This window comes from Salvelinus namaycush, chromosome 20, assembly GCF_016432855.1.
Source record: "Salvelinus namaycush isolate Seneca chromosome 20, SaNama_1.0, whole genome shotgun sequence".
In the NCBI taxonomy this organism is placed as follows: Eukaryota; Metazoa; Chordata; class Actinopteri; order Salmoniformes; family Salmonidae; genus Salvelinus; species Salvelinus namaycush.
In genome coordinates, this window is record NC_052326.1 from 5,659,933 (window position 1) to 5,674,596 (window position 14,664).

Genomic DNA, 14,664 nt, shown 5'->3' on the forward strand with positions numbered 1-14,664 from the left:
CGTGGAGAGGATCTGAGTCTGCACCACGTACTCTCACGACTGGTGTCCCCCGGGGCTTGGTTCTAGGCCCTCTTCTCTCTCTCCACCAAGTCACTCGGCTCTGTCATATCCACACATGGTTCTCCTATCATTGCTTTGCGGATGACACTCAACTACTTTTCTCCTCCCCTTGACACCCAGTTGGCAACACGCATCTCTCTGTGCCTAGCAGATATCTCAACTTGGATGTCGGCCCACCAAATCAAGCTCAACCTCGACAAGACAGAGATGTTTTTCTTCCCGGGGAAGGCCTGCCCGCTCAAAGACCTCTCCATCACTGTTGACAACTCCAGTGTCGCCCTACGAGTTGTGGCAGACCAGGGGGTTTGGTCAAGATGTTTTCCCATATCAGACATGGACAGAGAAGGATTAGCTCAGTTTGAAGGGTGTTTGTTTAAGTAATAGATAAAAAAGAAAAGGATAGGTCTCCATGAGACCCTCTCCGGGACACCATCTTCTGGGTTCCGGGTCTGGGTGTATCCTGTCGGGCACAAAACTGAACTCCCTCTTCTTACCTCTGCAACCGTCAACAATAACATGGGAGTCCTTTCTTCCCCCACTCTCCCTGTGTGCTGCCCTTCTGGTAGCTTTATGGGCCTTGCACAGCTGGTGAGCAATCGGCCCTTGATTACTCGCCAGCTCCCAATCAGCCCCAATTAGTCGTGGCTGGAGAGCCCGTCGAGACCTGGCACGTCCAGCAGATGGAGCCATCGCCTTGTGATGTATACTCCATCTGTTACCAGGCCTCGACGAGTCTCCCCCTGGTGGCTGACCTGCTATACGCCACAGAGTGTAAAGAACCTTGACATGACCCTGGACAACACCCTGTCGTTCTCTGCAAACACCAAAGCAGAGACTCGCTACACTACCATTCTAAAGTTTGGGGTCACTTAGAAATGTCCTTGTTTGTGAGAGAAAAGCAGATTTTTTTGTCCATTTAAATAACATCAAATTGATCAGAAATACAGTGTAGACATTGTTAATCTTGTAAATTACTATTGTAGGTGGAAACAGCAGATTTTTTATGGAATATCTACATATTCTTGTTCTGAGAAATGAAGGCTATTCCATGCAAGAAATTGCCAAGAAACTGAAGATCTCGTAAAATGCTGTGTACTACTCCCTTCACAGAACAGCGCAAACTGGCTCTAACCAGAATAGAAAGAGGAATGGGAGGCCCTGGCTCACAACTGAGCAAGAGGACAAGTACATTAGAGTGTCTAGTTTGAGAAACAGACGCCTCACAAGTCCTCAACTGGCAGCTTCATTAAATAGTACCCGCAAAACACCAGTCTCAACGTCAACAGTGAAGAGGCGACTCCGGGATGCTGGACTTCTAGGCAGAGTTGCAAAGAAAAAGCCATATCTCAGACTGGCCAATAAAAAGAAAAGATGGGCAAAAGAACACAGACACTGGACAGAGGAACTCTGCCTAGAACTCTGCCTCGCCTCTGTGTGCTAACATGATTGCAAAAAGGCTTTCTAATGATCAATTAGCCTTTTAAAATGATAAACTTGGATTAGCTAGCACAACGTGATATTGGAACACAGGAGCGATGGTTTCTGATAATGGGCCTCTGTACGCCTATGTAGATATTCCATTGAAAATCAGCCGTTTCCAGCTACAATAGTCATTTACAACATTAACAATGTCTACACTGTATTTTAATGGACAATTTTTTTAATTTTCTTTCAAAAACAAGGAAATGTCTAAGTGGCCCCAAACTTTAGAACGGTAGTGTGTGTGTGTATATGTATAATTATAACATGAACACCCCCCCCCCCCCCCCCTTACTAGCGCTGACTCTAATGATGGTGACTTTATTGAGTAAAATTGTACTTTCCATGCCTGTGATATGTGGTTGTCCCACCTAGCTATTTTAAGATGAATGCGCTAACTGTGAGTCACTCTGGATAAGAGTCTGCTAAATGACTAAAAAGTAAATACATAAACATACAATAGAATTTCTAAAAGAGTGTCCTGTGTAGCTTTTGAGAATGTAATAGTATTGTTGACAGCTTTGTGCTACTGGTGATGATTGATACTGTTTAGTAAAGATTACAAGGATGGTGTTCAGAACTGCAAATGGCTTCTAGGCACATTTTCATTGATGTAAGCAACTGTAATGGAATTTTAATGTTTGTGCTTTTCTTATAGCTAATTTCTGTGTTCTATTTCTGTGTTCCATAAACTAATGTCTGTGTTCATGCAAGTGGCTGACTGAACGAATCCTCACTATCAGTAGCTGCAGTTTGGCGGTACGCCCAGACCTTGTTTTGAGGATGAGAACGAAAGATATCTCAGTTTCAAGGTCTCAGCTTAGAGAAGAAGCCTCGTGAGGTATTGGTCTGTCACTTGTTATGAAACGGTATTGGTCGGTCACATGAATGAAATAAAACGGTAATGATTAATTATGCTAAATCATGCAAATATAACTTGTCTGTGTATAGCCGTATATAAGACAACTGCTGGGACTGCCCCAGCAGAGCTCCTGATTGACGTGTACTATGGCGCATTTAGTTGGTTGGAACCTCTGCAGCGCGCCGACAAATAAACAATGACTCATTTAAGATTGACTTAGTAAGAATTTCCAAGAGAACCACGTAGTTGCACTTAAAGCCTCAAATGTTTAATTAAGAGAGGGAAGCTTTATGTTTCAGTCTATCTGATGAAAGCGGGTTAAAAGCATGGATAGAACCACAGGCCTGATATTTGTACTTATAACAAGTTTTGAGTTATTCCAGTACCTAAATAACACAAGCCTTCATATCTCAGGCATGTTACTCACATGAACCTGACAACTGATCACCTTTATAATTAATTTGAAGTAGCCTTAGTCAGCCTATTTAGCCCATCAGCAGGACGGTTGCAGCTAGTACTGTATATACAGTACCAGTCAAAAGTTTGGACACATCTACTCATTCCAGGGTTTTTCTTTATTTGTACTATTTTCTACATTGTAGAATAATAGTGAAGACATCAAAACTATTAAATAACACATATGGAATCATGTTGTAACCAAAAAAGTGTTAAATAAATCAAAATATATTTTATATTATAGATTCTTCAAAGTAGCCACCTTGATAACAGCTTTGCATACTCTTGGCATTCTCTCAAGGTCGGGTGATTGTGGAGGCCAGGTCATCTGATGCAGCACTCCATCACTCTCCTTCTTGGGAAAATAGCCCTTAAACAGCCTGGAGGTGTGTTGGGTCATTGTCATTGTCCTGTTATAATACTGTTTATGCATTGAACAGCTATGATGTGTAAGGACAGACGCTGGGAGACGAGAAGCAAGTACAGGGAGGGAACATTTAATAAACAACAGACAAGAAACAAACAAGGACAGCGTCTGGACAGGGGAAAACACAATGACAATAATGCTGACACGGGGAATGAACTGAGGAACAGACAGATATAGAAGGGGCAATCAACAAAGTGAAGGAGTCAAGGTGTGTCCAATGAGCGATGATGCGCGTAATGATGGTGACAGGTCTGCGTAATGATGGGCAGCCTGGCGCCCTTGAGCGCCAGAGAGGGAGAGCGGGAGCAGGCGTGACATGAGTACTCTCTCATCTGTGTCTGTGGGACTGAGTTGGGCCTTTGGGGCTTGAGAACAAATGATAGTCCCAGTAAGCGCAAATCAGATGGGATGGCGTATCGCTGCAGAATGCTGTGGTAGCCATGCTGGTTAACTGTGCCTTGAACTGTAAATAAATCACCAACAGTCTTGAAGGAGTTCCCACATATGCTGAGCACTTGTTGGCTGCTTTTCCTTCACTCTACGGTCCAACTAATCCCAAACCATCTCAATTGGGTTGATTGTGGAGGCCAGGTCATCTGATGCAGCACTCCATCACTCTCCTGCTTGGTCAAATAGCCTTTACAAAGCCTAGAGGTGTGTTTTGGGTCATAGTCCTGTTGAAAAACAAATTATAGTCCCTCTAAGCGCAAACCAGATGGGATGACGTATCGCTGCAGAATGCTGTGGTAGCCATGCTGGTTAAATGTGCCTTGAATTCTAAATAAATCACCAACAGTGTCACCAGCAATGTACCATCACACCTCCTCCTCCATGCTTCACGATGGGAACCACACATGCGGATGTAACAGATGTAAATCATACTCCTTGCGTTGTGTTTGTCCAAATAAATCACCCTTGTCAGTGATCCCAGTTGAGCATTATTTATTTATGTTGTTAAATAGGAAACAGCACATTAGTTGTACAGGGCTTAACGATGTTGATGGCTGTCGATGGTAAAATCTGTAGCATGAAAACAACTGTGTTAGCAGTGGGCTTATGTGACCATTACATCGGTGTATGCTAGCTAACACACTTATTTACAGCAATCATATGCCAAAGCACATCCCAGAAAGCCCCTTAATCCCTAACAGGTACCATATACCCACACATGTGTAAATCAGTAATGTACAGCAAACTTGTACACATTGTAAAATAGAAAACAGTATTCAGAACGTGGCCTACCCCTTGCATCACATTTTCATACTGGGGAGACCTGAGGTTCGCGATCTCCCCCTATCTGCATGCAGGGCCAAACACAACAGCCTTATTGTCATCAGAGTTGAACCAACCAATAAGAATGCTTGAACATTGAATACAACTTTCTTTAGAGGCAAGTGGAAACATAACCAACCCTGTTACACGGAGATCATCCGTTCACCTACTCTGCATCTCACAAAGACACGGCGGTTGGAACCAAAAATCTCCTATTTGGACTCCAGACCAAAGGACAGATTTCCACTGGTCGAATGTCCATTGCTCGTGTTTCTTGGCCCAAGCAAGTCTCTTCTTCTTCTTCTTGCTGTCCTTTTGTAGTGGTTTCTTCTTTGCTTCGACCATGAAGGCCTTATTCACACAGTCTACTCTGAACAGTTGATGTTGAGATGTGTCTGTTACTTGAACTCTGTGAAGAATTGTTCTGGCCTGCAATTTCTGAGGTTCAGTTAACTCTACTGAACTTATCCTCTGCAGCAGAGGTAACTCTGGGTCTTCCTTTTCTATGTCGGCCCTTATGAGAGTCAGTTTCATCATAGCGCTTGATGGTTTTTGCGACTGCACTTGAAGGAACTTTAGAAGTTCTTGACATTTTCTTCATTGACTGACCGTCATGTCATAAAGTAATGATGTACTGTCGTTTCTCTTTGCTTATTTATTTGAGCTGTTCTTTCCATAATATGCACTTGGTCTTTTACCAAATAGGGCTATCTTCTGTATACCCTTTGAACAAGGCACACCTGTTAATTGAAATGCATTCCAGGTGACTACCTCATGAAGCTGGTTGAGAGAATGCCACGAGTATGCAAAGCTGTCATGAAGGCAAAGGGTGGCTACTTTAAGAATCTCAAATTAACACTTTTTTGGTTACTTCATGATGTCTTCACTATTATTATAGAATGTAGATAATAGTGAAAATAAAGAAAAACCCTGGAATGAGTAGATGTGTCCAAACTTTTGACTGGTACTGTATATACAGTACTAGCTGCAACCGTCCTGCTGACGGGCTAAATAGGTTGAATAAGGCTACTTCACTTTTGACTGGTACTGTATATATAAAGCTCATGGGTGCTATATGACTGTTCCTGTGGGTCCCATGTGTATCCCATGATCTCCTATAGGTACCCCATAGCATCTCAATGGTCTGCCATGGTGGCCCCATGAGTTTACATGGGATTCTGATGGTGACTCATTAGTGTCCCATGAACTAACATTGACATCCCATGGACATTTATCATAAGGGAATTTTGGAGTCACTTTTATTATAAATAAGAATAGAATATGTTTCTAAAGAATTCTACATAAATGTGGATGCAGCCATGATTACAGATAATCATGATGTCACACCCTGATCTGTTTCACCTGTCTTTGTGCTTGTCTCCACCCCCCTCCAGGTGTCGCCTCTTTGCCCCATTATCCCCTGTGTATTTATGCCTGTGTTCTCTGTTAGTCTGTTGCCAGTTTATCTTTTCAGGCCTTACCAGCGTGCATTCCTGTCTTCCTGTTGCTCAAGTTCTGTTTTTCCCGGGTTCAGAACATTCTGCCTGCCCTGACCCCGAGCCTGCCTGCCGTCCTGTACCTGCCTGCCGTCCTGTACCTGCCTGACTCTGACCTGATCACAAACCTCTGCCTGTCCTCTACCTGCCCTTTGCTTGACCCGTATTTATAATAAATTATCTGAGAGCAATACTATCTGCTGCCCTTGTCTGTATCTGGGTCATATCCTGATAGTTGTGATACATGACTGAATTGTGAATAATGATGAGTGACAAAGTTACAGACGGACAAATATCATAGGCTACCCCCAAGACATGCTAACCTCTCACCATTACAATATATTTTTAGGGGGGGTATGCTAATTATGTCTCTAACTTTATCAATCATAATTATTCATGATTTATTTATTTTTTAAATGGGGGAAAAAACAATGAGTGGGGTGTCTCGCTTCCTCTTCTGTCTGGTCCCGTATTTCAGTCCCTTTTCAGGTAGCAGGGCGCATCATTTAATTCACGAGTGTAGACCCAATGGCAATTGCCGAATGTCATTACACTTTTTGCTGTTTTGTAACAGATGTTTATTTATTTCCATTCATCAAATGGCATGAGTTAAATTATTTTGGAGTGGACGAACATGAACATTTACTATTATGCCCATAAACAAATGTAAACCTACATAGTAGGTCCGTGGAAAAATAGAGAAGAAAAATATATGTCATGGTATAATTTGCACTCTTGAGTTTCCTACTTGGAATTCCTAGTTGGATGACCATTCAAAATATTTTTCCGATTCGGGCTTGTTTTTTCCAATTCCCAGTTGTCTTGACAGCGCTGGGGTCGGAGATTTCAGAGTTCCCAGTTGTCTTGAACGCGGCATAAACGGAATCAGCGTTTCCACTAGTTACCATAGCCACCAAGTCAAAATTGGCTATATCGTAAAAATACATAATTTACCTTTTGGTCTTAATTTAAGGTTAGGTTTAAAATCACATGTTAAGAATATAAATTGTAGAAATAGGCGGGGTTTATGAATTTATGCCGGTATGTAACTAGTGACATCCCAGAATCTGCTCAGTCGGAATCAACGCGCTGTCTGACGTAATTGTGGCTGGCTTCACATAGGTTGGTGTTCCGCTGTCTTTCAAGGCAGGAAAAGACAGGAAGATGGCGGCGCTACGAGTGGTCGTGCTATCGGGGACTGGAAGAGCCCTACTATGCACGCCAAAAACGATCAAGGCCCCTCGGGTATGATATGTTTATCCTCTCAATGCTGTATTGGGATTATGTTCGCTTCTGCCTGCTTTTTTGTAGGAAAGAGAACACTTTCAAAGCCACCCTGACCGCTAGCCGGGTAACGTTAGCTAGCTAGTACTGTCGCTAACAGGCAAGGTCACTCGTGCAATGCTAACGTTAACGTGAGCTAGCTTGCTACATTCTTAAGGCACTACCCAGTATGTTATCCTTGCTATTTTGAAGCGATGGCTTATTGAACATCGTATTGTGTGTTTGTTAGCCTTGGAACATACATCGTCGCCAGTTGATGGGGGATAATGCCATGTCAGGTTCCGTTAGCAGTCTAGTTAGCTAAATGTCTGCTTTTCTTTCCCTGTTTCATCATCAGTTTGATTACAACAGTAACGTTAGCTACGTAACAAGTTTGCTGGAAAGCAAAACCCAGGTAACATTAGCCAGCTATCCAGCAACGTGATTGTATCAGGCTAACGTTAGTTTACAGAGCCAGAGGTATAGTTTGAATTGACATGGCTAGCTAGACGTAACTTGGCTAGCTAGATTTTATTTATAAAAACGATTGATTTGAGACTGACGAGATACACTACTATCTATAGGTGAGTCTCTAAACTGGGAAACGTCTTCCTAACTACATGACAACACTTGTTAATGTGTGGTTATCATTAACGTTAGCCTTATGAAGGGTATTTGTTGCCAACCAGTATATGACATCGATATCGCTCTGACTTCATGCATCTGTTCATCAATCACTGCTATCTAGCTAGTTATGCGTAAATGTTGCTACTTGTGATGCTAGAAGTCTCACTCCTTTGGTATCTGTTGTGAGACCCAGGGTATAAGGGAGGTTTCATAACCACTTGGCTGTATGCCTTTGACTTGACATTCGATGCATATTCAGTGATATCATCATGAACCAACAAAGATTGACCCCAATATTAAAGTAATTTTGGTCACATCAAAAGTTATTGTGAAGAATACCTCACATGGATGTTTTGGATGACAAATTATGCAACCCCGGTGTGTCAGTAGCTAGCTACATTCGTCATCTTATGTGAACTCTCTTCCTCAACAGGTCAACATGTCATTTGCCAGTCTACCCAGGTCAAAGAAGGTGGCCCTGACAGCGTTTGGTGTGTTGACAACCAGTGGGGCCGGGCTTGCTCTGATGCTACAGCAGTCTGTTAAGGCCTCAGACCTGGAGCTCCACCCCCCCAACTACCCCTGGACCCACAACGGCATGTTGTCAGCCCTTGACCACGGCAGGTACAAGCTAACTCATAACCAAGAAGGACACACAATTACGTTCTACCGTATCTTGTATAATTGCATGTAACATCATACAGTAATGTTATCACCCAGGCTTTTTCCGGTGCTTGCAATGAAACATTTGATTTGAGACTGTTTCTGTTCATTTTAGGGAAATATAATTCTTCTTAGGACTTCTTCTGTAATACTTGACACCCAGTGTCATAACACGTTATGACTGTCATAACCATTCATAACAGCTGGCGTAAGTTGTCATAACCTTTCATAATATGGTCATAACATTGTCATGAACCATATATTTACACCTGTTGTGACATTGCTTCATTTTATGGCTGGTTATGACACCTACTAAAGTGTCAAAACCCAGTTATTTTTTTTCTGCCAAGAAGTTTCCTTTCGTTTGAAAGTTTGTTCCTTAAATCCTTTGTTGTAATGAATTATTTCATGTTTTTTTTCATAATATTTTAAGTAACTTATAGAAAATAAACTGTGACGCTGTCTAGAAGCATTATGACCATCTGTGTCACTTTACTTGGACTAAGAAAATACACTTTATGACACTGTCAAGAAGCATTATGACCTTCATAATCATTTAAGCCAGATAGGCCTATCACGTACATGCCCTTATATCAGTCGTCAGTCAAATAGAGGGTGTCTTGTCCTGCTCCTGGAATCATCCTTCATCAGCAACAGAGCATTGTGTTGGTACATGTCTGACGTCGATGTGTGCTCAATTACGATGATAGTTTAATATGGTCAATTACAAAAACAAATATATATATATATATATATATACTGTTGACTTGTAGGCTATGGTGTAATGGAATGTTTTACCTTGTGTGGTAAGTTCTGTGGGTTTTGACACTCCTATGTTGGTCTCATAACCCGACATAAAATAACGCAATATATGTCACAACTGGTATAAATATGTGTCGACGGTGTTAGGGCCATGTTATGACAAGTTGTCAGCTGTTATGACATGGTAATGACCGTGTAAAGTGGTGTTACAATCTTGTTATTACATACTAGATCATATTTGCCTGACAAGGAGGACTGGACGAAATGGATAGTAACTGTTTTCTTTATATTGCAGCATCCGTCGTGGATATCAGGTGTACAAGCAAGTGTGTTCAGCGTGTCACAGCATGGAGTACCTGGCCTTCCGTAACTTGGTTGGAGTGTCGCACACAGAGGCTGAAGTTAAGGTTTTGGCTGAGGAGGTAAGGCTGTGTTTTTGTCCATTAGATTAAACTAGGTCATGACCTTATAGATGAGTGCATCAGTTGCTCTGGCTAGAACTTGCACTTAGGCACAGTTCCAGGATCAGTTTTTCCCTGTCCTAACATTAACCATTATGAGCGGAAATGCAAACCTATCAGTTTCTAGGGACATCTTGGTCCTTCTCCAAGTCACTGACCACCGTCTGTGCTTTCCGCTCAGATTGAGGTGGTGGATGGCCCTGATGAGTCGGGAGAGATGTTTACCCGTCCAGGAAAGCTCTCCGACTACTTCCCCAAGCCATACCCCAACCCAGAGGCTGCCCGTGCGGCCAACGGCGGAGCCTTGCCACCAGATCTCAGCTACATCGTCAGTGCCAGGTACTTTGTTGCTAACGCCAGAGTATCTGGTGATGGGTCATATCGACAGTAAATGAAACGTTAGCTTTAAGGTACAATATATTGTAACCTTTTCTTACCCAAAATACGCTTTTACTGTCTATGGAGCAGGATAATATACTTTCGTAAATCCACAGCAAGACACTCCTATTAATCATACAATGATATCGTACCTGAGCTTGCCTTGCAAGTGCCTTGTCCTAAGTAGTTTTTCTCCATTGCTCCAGACATGGAGGTGAAGACTATGTGTTCTCCCTGCTGACGGGTTACTGTGAGCCCCCTGCTGGAGTGGAGGTGAGAGAGGGCCTCTACTACAACCCCTACTTCCCAGGCCAGGCCATCGGCATGGCTCCCCCTATCTACAATGAGGTCCTGGAATTCGAGGACGGTCAGTAGGATTCCCACTTCTTGAGATCACTAACTTGAAATAATATAATGGATAAATCAATTCATAAAGTCATTTTTATACATTGTGCTCCTAGGACTCCATTTTAACCGTTGACATGACAGGCTGAATGTCTAGGTTCTGGTGTCTGTATAGAGTTAGACTAATGATTTGGCATTTTCCATATTGGTCATTTAGCAGACACTCTCAACAAGAGCAACTTCCAGTCAGTGCATTCAACTAAGGTAGATAAGACAACCACATATCACAATCATTGCAAGTAAAACCTTCCATTCTCATGTGACAGGAACCCCAGCCACCATGAGCCAGGTGGCCAAGGACGTGTGCACCTTCCTCCGGTGGGCAGCCGAGCCTGAGCACGACCAGCGCAAACGCATGGGCCTGAAGGTAAGCTGGGAGGGGGCGCCGCTCTCTGGCGTAATAGAACTAGCATCAGAAATGTATTCTCAACCTGGGGTGTATTCATTAGTGCAAACCGTAGCAGAACGTTTTGCAATGAAAACGAGTTCATTTTCAAATTCAGGTAGTCCCTCTTTATTTCGGTCCGTTTACTTCCGTTTGGTTTTTAGTAAATACACCTCTGATTTGAGACGTTTATGACCGAATGACTTAGCACTCTTGAGAAGTGGTAGATCTATGTGGGGCATTGCTTGCTGTCAAGCAATCCAAAGAGGCTATTTGCCTTAGTAGTGCTTCCTTTATTTTTTATTTTTTTATAGTGGTCTCCAGAAGCAAGCTGCGCTCTACCGCTCAGATTTCTTTGTTTAAAACATGACAAATGTAAGCCTATGCAACATTAACCTAATAAAAACAGTTCTGTAGGAATGAGGTTCGTGCAGTAGGTCTATTACATTACATTATCACAGCATATTGGCTGTAGGGTGGCCCCTCCCCCGAAGCGACTCTTTACACCAGTCGTCGAACTCATTCCACGCAGGGCCGAGGGTCTTCAGGTTTTCATTCCTCCCTTGTACTTCATTGACGAATCAAGGTCACTAATTGGTCAATCACTCCCCTCAACTGGTTGTACAGGTCTTCATTGAAAGGAAATACAACACATCTGCCGACACTACACCCTACATGGAATGAGTTTGACACGACTGCTTTACACTGTATGCCCAGAATTTCCTTTGTGCTGTCTTAGGAATGCTGCATTATCTTACCAACCCTCTCTTGTCATAGCTCTGGGTAGTAGAGGTTCTGTTGTCTTTACATCCTCTAAGTCTGATATCTGATTGGAAGTTGACTTTTACAGTATCCTATTGGTCAACAATTCAGATTTTGAATCCAAACAGCTTGGATGCTTATAAACAGGTCTTAGATTCATTGTCTTCCTTTTTCTTTGTTCCTGACCTGCGCTGGTGAGATACTCTTGCTTTCTCAAACCCAGGGACTCTTGAGGCATGCCTTGTAAATACTTTAACTTAATGGTTTTACTATAATATCAAATGGAGTAAGGTATGTCAAATGTAGATTGTTAAATATTATTTATGCCTGGCCTGCCAATATTGTTCTTCTCAGACCATATTATATTTCAAAACTCAAGCTTTGATGACAAAATAGATCAGTTGCTATATCACTTGCGAGGCACAGCTGAGCATAGATAATTAGCTTTACTGGACAGATGGTACACTTGCATCTGATGGTCCGTCTCAGCCGAGAGAGGAAGGGAGAGCGCAGCAGAGGGTCCTTGCTCTCTCCTTTCCTCATGTGAGACTGGCCAGAGAGAGGGGACACCTTCCACCTGATGGTGAAACTCGAGTCGCACCGCATTTATTTTAGCTTCATGCACAAATTCATGTTATTCCTGTATTCAAATTGACACGACTCACTGCAAATAATTAATTGCAGAAAGAGTAGAAGTAGGGAGAAGTGTGTTTTTATGTTTAGAAAAAGTGCTGAATAAACATGAACTCATAAAAACAGCAGCTCTTTGCTTTATTCTTTCTGGTCAGGGTTTTTAAAGTTACGAAATCTCACGTAGGCTAGTATCAAACTTTGCTCTTGGGACGTGGAAGCTGTAGGCACAGTGATTTGAGCTGTCCCAATTGCCCAGCGAAGTAGGCACACTTGATTTAGCCACAGCTCTCCTGGTCTGCCAGGCAGGCGGAGTTTGTCCCTTCCGTCAAATAAAATGGGAACATTTTATGGAACATACCTGGTGCGTAGGGCTTCTGAATCAAGTGCACCTACCGCCAACAGCGCAAGACGAGAAAAAAAACTAAAAAAACTAAATAGGAGTGGAAGCCTTTATCATTGTTTTTTTTACAGAAATGTTTGGTGATTGACTAAGAATGCCTTTTAAGATCATGGGTTGGTGACCACTGTTTTAAGGCATGACAAGTAGTGCTTTCATATATTCATTGCATTTAATTTCATATGTATCTAACATCATTTAATAGAATTTAAAAAGACTTGGGATCCAATTCACTCAAACTCTTTCTTCCCCCAGCTGCTCATGGGTTCCGCCATCTTGGTCCCTCTGGTCTATTACATGAAGAGGCACAGATGGTCTGTGCTGAAGAGCAGGAAGATTGCTTACAGGCCCCCCAAGTAAAGACCTGGACAGCTGCATTCTGCCTGCACATGTGGCTGCTCGGCTCGAACTCTGACCCCTCTGATTTGCAGTTGTCCATCTTAAAAAAAAAAAAACACATGCATTTAAGATACGGTTGCCCTTATTCACTTGATGGGGGTCTTCTCAAAACAAGTTATTCTCTGCCAACAGGGAAGGATGTAAACACAACCTCTAAACTTGTTTTGTACTGTAATCGAACGAAACGTGTCCAGGTTGTGGTCTAGTGTTTCCCAACTCCAGTAACTCCAACGGCACACATTTTTTTGGGGGGGGAACACTTGTATAGGGGTTAACCAGTTCTTTTGAGGGGATTCTCAACCGGAGTCATTGTATGTTCCTGCAACCTTCTTGTGCTGTTGTGAATATGTCACGTTATAGGTTCTCTACACTTTGGTGTGTAAATATTTAATAAACACTGGTGTACCGAATAAACCATGTTTTAATCCGATACTACCTGTGACAATGTTATTCTGCAATGCACCTACGCCACGCTTTCTTCTCTGTGGTTCATACACTTTCTACACAACTTACATAATGCTACTTTAGTTTTTGAGATAATAAATCTCTGTCGAGGGAGAAGCTGGTTTTTACATGGTGTATATTTCTTCTGAACACATATCTGTTTGGCAATGTCAATTCTTGCATTTAAAAAAATAATAATTCTGTTTGCTAGCGGGACAGGCAAAACGCCAGAGTACTAAATTGTAAACCAATCAAAACTTGTACAATCTCTGCAGATCACTATTTTATTAAACTATTTATTAAACTATTTATTAAACCAATTCTTATTTACAATGAAGGCTGGGCCAATTGTGCGCCGCCCTATGGGACTCCCAATCACAGCCAGATGTGATACAGACTGGAATCGAACCAGGGACTGTAGTGACGCCTCTTGCACTGAGATCCAGTGCCTTAGCCTGCGGCACCACTCAGTTGTCCGTATCTAAGGTAGTAGACAGCTGGTGACATCTGACAAACTGCTATCATAGTCTTATTTGTAATCCACTGTTTAGTTATAGAAACGTGACACCATTAACGCAAGCTGTAAAATGACTCCCAACTTTGAACACAGCAAGCTTAGTAATGTAGCTAACTAGTTACAACAAGTAGATCTGTTGCTAGCTAGCATGTCATTCTGGCACAAGGAGCGTTTTAACCGTGTCCAAAAAGGGACCTCGAGTCACACCACCAGCTACTTTGAGCAGCAAGATCATTTCAATAATGGTGAGGGACATCAAGCTGGCAAAATTCTTCTCTATCATTCTAGATTGCCACACTGAACAGTTGTCAGTTGTGATTAGAATTGTGTCACTGAAGGAGGAGCCACACAAAGGAACATTTTATGGAGTCCACAGGCCAACATTTGGCATCACTGATTCTCAAAAGATTAGAGGAGCAAAAAATTCATTTTGAGGACTGCAGAGGACAGTCTTATGATAATGGGGCCAACATGAGAGGCAAAAACAAAGGTGTCTAAGCCAGACTCCTGGAAATG

The 14,664-nt window shown here is 42.4% G+C and overlaps 1 protein-coding gene across 1 annotated transcript; it reads left to right on the plus strand.

Moving 5' to 3' along the window:
* Positions 1-7,132: 7,132 nt before the first annotated feature.
* On the plus strand, positions 7,133-13,617 carry LOC120064985 (cytochrome c1, heme protein, mitochondrial-like). The gene is made up of 7 exons (XM_039015607.1): positions 7,133-7,297; positions 8,376-8,566; positions 9,663-9,789; positions 10,010-10,167; positions 10,413-10,573; positions 10,878-10,978; positions 13,044-13,617. Exons 1-7 carry the CDS (start codon positions 7,217-7,219, stop codon positions 13,146-13,148), a joined length of 924 nt encoding a protein of 307 aa, XP_038871535.1. The 5' UTR covers positions 7,133-7,216; the 3' UTR covers positions 13,149-13,617.
* Positions 13,618-14,664: the final 1,047 nt, after the last annotated feature.

Bases quoted from the DNA above. Each gene is read 5' to 3' on its own strand.
- LOC120064985 (XM_039015607.1), top strand. From the start codon at position 7,217: ATGGCGGCGCTACGAGTGGTCGTGCTATCGGGGACTGGAAGAGCCCTA. The intron at 7,298-8,375 runs GTATGATATGTT...CTTCCTCAACAG, and splicing joins AAACGATCAAGGCCCCTCGG to GTCAACATGTCATTTGCCAG. The intron at 10,979-13,043 runs GTAAGCTGGGAG...TTCTTCCCCCAG, and splicing joins GCAAACGCATGGGCCTGAAG to CTGCTCATGGGTTCCGCCAT.